Source organism: Octodon degus, unplaced genomic scaffold (genome assembly GCF_000260255.1).
Source record: "Octodon degus isolate 3935 unplaced genomic scaffold, OctDeg1.0 scaffold00222, whole genome shotgun sequence".
Classification (NCBI taxonomy): Eukaryota; Metazoa; Chordata; class Mammalia; order Rodentia; family Octodontidae; genus Octodon; species Octodon degus.
This window is the reverse complement of record NW_004524798.1, coordinates 3492420-3497990: the sequence shown is the minus strand read 5'-3', so window position 1 is coordinate 3497990 and position 5571 is coordinate 3492420. Positions and strand designations below refer to the sequence as shown.

The window sequence follows — 5571 nt, the reverse complement described above, 5'->3', positions numbered from 1 at the left end:
AAAAAAAAAATTTAAAAAAGTGAGCAGGAAAATAGGAGGAGAAGATGGGATACAGGAAGTGTTTAGGTGAGTACAATGACGCAGTCACACAGAGGTTCCTAAGGAAAGGGTGTGATTGAATAGTTCCCTAGTGGAAAGACTTACCAATAAAATTCGACTGAAACAAAGGTTATTGTTTTATGCTATTGGATGAATTGAAGTTAGGGAAGATGGATGATGGGCTAGTAGCTATCCAGCAGGGAAAGGAATTAAAAGTAAAATGATAAAGTCGGAGCAACAGTGAAGGACAGGCAAGGTCACACCTGGTCAACATAGTTCAGCCATCTTAGCATCTCCTGGAGGAAAGTGGTGGGGGACAGACTTGGGGACAAGCGTCTGTCCAGTAGCAGTGATTCTTTTCATTTGCCGCTTGCTTAGTGGAAATGTATTTTGATAGAACTTTATAAGATATCAGGAAACATAAAGGGGCTTTTCAAACAGGTAACAAGTAATACTTATTTCTAATTCTCTGGCTGTAGCTTTTTGCTGAGTATTCCAAAATAGCAATATGACTATAAATCTTTTAAGTCTTGGTTTTTCCTGGGACTATATGGTCTAGCATTTCAAATCCCCAAATGGAGTCTTTTATGCATGATATGCTTCTATGATGTTAAACTCCAAAATTTTTTCTCTTTATCTCTAAAATCTCAACCCACAATTTCTCTTAGTAAACAGTCATAGGTTGGGGAGATAGCGTGGTGGTCTAAAGTGCAAGGACCCAGGTTTGATCCCTGGTACTTCATGCCGTGCTGACCCCAGAACCCTGGGTGTGCTGTGCTGGTCACCAAAACCAGGCGTGGTGGTACATACCTGTAATCCCAGCACTGGAGAGGTTGAGACAGGAAGATCACTGAGTCCGAGCTGTGTAGCGAGACCCTGCACCAAGTAAATAAAGACATAAATTGTCATAACTCTGTTATCCAAAATTTTATTTAAATTGTTGAATCCTCTTATTTTACTTCTTAAAATAAGAACTAAGCCTATAAGGAATCTCGAGTACCTGGTTCCTAGATTATGCTGGGTAGACAGACATTAGTTGTGTAAACATAAGATAATATAAACTAAAAGGCCATAGGGTTGGAGGTGCAGGAGTTGTTATATGGTCAAATTACTGGTAAGATGTGACAAGTTATTGTACCTACTTTAGGTAAATTCATGTACTCATTAGAATATCAGGACTAGCAAAAGCAATGTAGGACAGAAGGGTTTTGTTGTTGTTGTTGTTTTGTTTTGCTTTGTTTTTCTAATACCACTGCCACCCAATTTTAATTTTACATAATATTAGTTTATATTCTCTGGAGCACACCTTGGAAATAGTGTTACATTTGAAAATATGTTTAAAACTAATCTGAAATGGGGCTGGGGAGCTAGCTCAGAGGCTTAAGCACTTGCCTGGCAAGCGTGCTTGCCTGAGAAGACCTGAGTTCAATCCCTGGTACCGCATGCATGCTGGCCCTGGAATCCCAGGCACACGGTGCTGGCCCAAAAGCAGGAGTCTTGGTGCACACTTGCAATTCCACCACTTGGGAGGCTGAGACAGAAGGATCACTATGAGTCTGAGCTGCATAGCGAGACCCTGTATCAAATAAAAAATAAACTAATGTGAAACAGTATAGGAATGGATTCTGGTGGCATACTGAGGTATTGAGAACTCCTAAGAAAATAGAGCAATGGAGTTAGATGAAGAATATGAGATAACATCAGTTATATACAGTGGCCAAAGATACCAAATATAAATGAGGCAGGATAAAAAGAATCAGTTATGTTTGGGGGGAAAAAAAACCCTACTGCTTCTATTATTCTTGGGTTTATGATGCAAAGGTGAGTTTGGCATTTCTGTTCTGTGATTTTTTTGGATATTGAAAGTTACACAGTGTGTCAGACTGCTGTGGGAATCTTGAAATTACCATGTATGGGCTGTGGAACCTTAGATGTCTCTTTTCTTTTGCTTTCTCTCTTTTCTTCTTTTTTTTTTTTTTCAAGACAGATTTTCAATATGCAGTCAGACTGGCCTTAAACTCACTTTGTAGTCTAGGCTGGCCTCAAACTCACAAGAATCTTCCTGCCTCACCCTCCCAAATGCTGGGATTACAGGTATGTGCCACCATGCCCAGTGTTTGCATTTCTATAAAATGGCAATGAAGTTTTCTTTTCTTTTCAGCGTGTTTATGTGGCACAGGGTCTAGCTACACAACTCAGACTCATAGTGATCCTCCTATCTCATCCTTCCCAGTGCTGGAATTACAGGCGTACACCACCATGCCCGGTTTCAGTGGCTGGCACCTAGTGGGGCTGGTGCAGACCGTGGTATGGGTGATTGAACCTGGGCCTTTGCACTTGCCAGGCAAGCGCTTAGACCACCAAGCTGTGTCCCCATCCCTAAAGTCTTCTATAAAATGGCAGAAAGAGCAGGGCAAGGTGGCACACACTTGTAATCCCAGCATTTGGGTGGCTGAGGCAGAAGGATCATTGTGAGTTCGAGACCAGCCTGGGCTACGAAGTGAGCTTAAGACTAGTCTGAACTATACAGAGAGACTCTGTTTTAAAAAGACAAAAATAAGAAAAAATGGCAGTAAGGATATGGGTATATATACCCCCTTAGCAATATATTTGCACATTGTAAGTTTATAGTAGATGTTTAATATCGTCAATAATTTGACTACCTACTCTTCCTCTACATTTGCCTCTCCTGGCTAAAAGATCTTTCTTGAAACCAACACCTAACAGTGTCTTCCTCCCCTTCATCCTTTATATTTCTATCATTGTTTTTAGTTGTATTATAGTACCTATAGAAAAATAACTCCTATAGAAAAATAATTAAACTAGAAAAGAAGCTTTAAGTGAGCTAGGATTTTTACCTCTGATTAGATTTGTTTTTACACTTGCAATCATCTGTCAAGGAGATCATGCTAAATGTAAGAGAAATTATAGTTTCTACTATTCTGTTAGTATTACTTGTGAATGAATTATTAATATTATTTTCCACTCATAGTTTCTGTATGGGAATATTTTTGATCCACTTGCCTGTTGGGTTACCTGCATTGGTTAAAACCAGATGCAGAATTATTTATGCTTAACTCCGCCTAATTGATAATACACAGCATCTTATTAGCTCATGGAATCAATGTGTTTAGAGAATGTTTTATATTGATAACTCTCAGTGTCTATTTGGCATTGTAAACAAAATCATGAAATATAGACCTTTAAGGAAAATTATATTGGTAAAATAAGAATCATAGAGATGACAACAGAATAACGTATATCTTTTAGTCCCCTGAATTCTGTTGTAATTAGCACCCAGGCAAGAATAAGCTAAATGAATAACAATGTCCCAGATTACAGCAATACTCTATTTTGTGTAGAATCATTTCCAAAGCAAGAAACTAATAATAGAATAGAAACCAATCATTAGAACGTATTCTAATAAGAAAATTAGCGTACACAAGCCTGAGACTAGGCAGAAAAGATCCCCATATTGTTACCATAAGCATCTAACACAGAACTTTTATCTCATATTTTAATGTTGACAGCTTCTTCCCTGTGATCCTTTAGAAGCAGATGACGTAGCAAAACTGAAGTGTGAACGAGATGACGCCTTGGAAGAAGTGGATAGACTTAAGGTAACTTCCACTTTACATTCGTTGTATTTCTTTAGGGAAAAAGAAGAGAATCCTGGGTTGGATTCTGAACGGGACCGTTGAGGCTTAGTTTGATAAGGAATGAAAGAATATTTACATCAGGTAGAATCATACTTTTTCTTCAATTGGCCGTTAGAGAGTTGTTTCTTTCCCCCCTCTGTACACTTCTTATTTCTACTTCAGAGGATTTACTTGAGATTTAGTGGGGGCCGTGGCTTTGCCTTTTTACGGGGCTGCTTTTGCACCTTTTTCCTCTTCCGTGTTGATGGCAGTAGAAGAATTAGATGAGCATTGAGAAGGCCTTTGCCCGTGTGCAAGGCCATGCCTTAAGGCGCATCATGTTTTGCTAATGTACTTTGAAATTATGACAATATGATGTAAAGGAACGCAAAGCATGCGTGTTCCAAGTACACTGTAACATGTTCATTCTCCTTTTATAGCTTTATCCTGTTTTAAGTAGAATAACAAATACAAACCTTAATTCCTGCAGAGCCCATTTTATTTACCAAGTGTTCAAGAAAAGCAATATAATCGCTTTAGGCACCATTAATGTACCACTGAAATATGCATTTTTAAATTATTTTGTGAAATGGGTGAATTTGCTTATTAATTATTTTGCTTTTATTGAAATAAATCCTTTATGCTAGAAAGAAAAAATTCTTGCTACCTTAATTTTTACAATTCCAACCTCTAGAAGAAGCTTTTGTTAAAAATACTCTGTTTATCCTTTCAGAGAATTTCCGAATGCAGCCTATTCTATTTTAAGCAATAAATTATATATGTTGGGCCAGAGACTATACTCACTTTTGCTGTGAACATAAAACTGCTCTTAAAAAATGAAATTTTAAACAGTGAAGGGAGAAAGAAAAGAATGTAAAAAAAAAAATATATATATATATATATATATATGTGTGTGTGTGTGTGTGTGTGTGTGTGTGTGTGTTTTAACTTTTGCATAGATAACCTCCTATATCCATACTTTTCACCACCTGCCCCCTTCTTTGCTAGAACTAAATCATGGGCAGCTTTTGAGATTAATATATACAAATTTATTATATTCTTCTGAGTGAACCTCCGATAGGTCAAATAATTCTGTCCTAGGTTACTTAGCCTGTTTCCTCTTGATGGATATTTAGTCTATTTCCACTTTTTCATTATTAAAAATAATTTCACCTTCACCACCCTTCACTAGGTATCTCTGGGAAATTGTAAAAGTACTACAGAAAATAAATATGACAGTGGAATTGCTGTATCAAAGATTATAGACACTAAGGTTTTCTATATGTTCTAAGGTTCTTTTTAAAAAGGCTTTGCCAGTTCACATTCCTGTCAAGTGTATGAGCATTCTACTACAGAAATATTGTATATATATTGTAATTTTGAAATCACTATCTTTTCACATGTTGGTATAACAAGGCTTTAGATGGAAGCCATAAATTTCACTTTCAAAATAAGTTGGTGTCATTTCTGTTGGAAAATTTCTCCAGTGTTGGTTACCTTGGTACGATAGCACTTTATAGGATTTATTGTTATATAAAACATTGACTCTTGTGGTTCATCAGAATTTTCAGAGGTTCTCCGGTCTTTCATGTCCGTTGATTTCATCACTGTTAACTTTGATGATATTTCAGTTTTTATTTGAAATCAATATTATTAGAATTTTAATTTAAAATTATAAAGCCATGTTCATGTAACGTTTAAGCAAAAGTTCCCTGAAGAACTATGCAATAAGCCAGGTTCACATTTAAAGTTCATGAAATATAAGGAGATAAGACTAGTCATGTTGGCATATGTCTGTAATCCCAATGCTTGGGAGGCTGAAAAAACAGGAGGATCGCTATGAGTCCAGTCTGTACAGTGAGACCCTGTAGACCCTGTACTAAATACATTAAAA

General features: G+C 37.0%; 1 protein-coding gene across 1 annotated transcript in view; it reads left to right on the top strand.

Annotated features, from left to right (window-relative positions):
* Positions 1 to 5571, top strand: part of Stxbp4 (syntaxin binding protein 4) — a 202920-nt gene that overhangs the window by 39555 nt on the left and 157794 nt on the right. The window contains exon 9 of the mRNA XM_023705486.1: positions 3570 to 3659. Within this exon, the coding sequence (XP_023561254.1) occupies positions 3570 to 3659 (90 nt within the window). The remainder of the gene's footprint in view (positions 1 to 3569; positions 3660 to 5571) is intronic.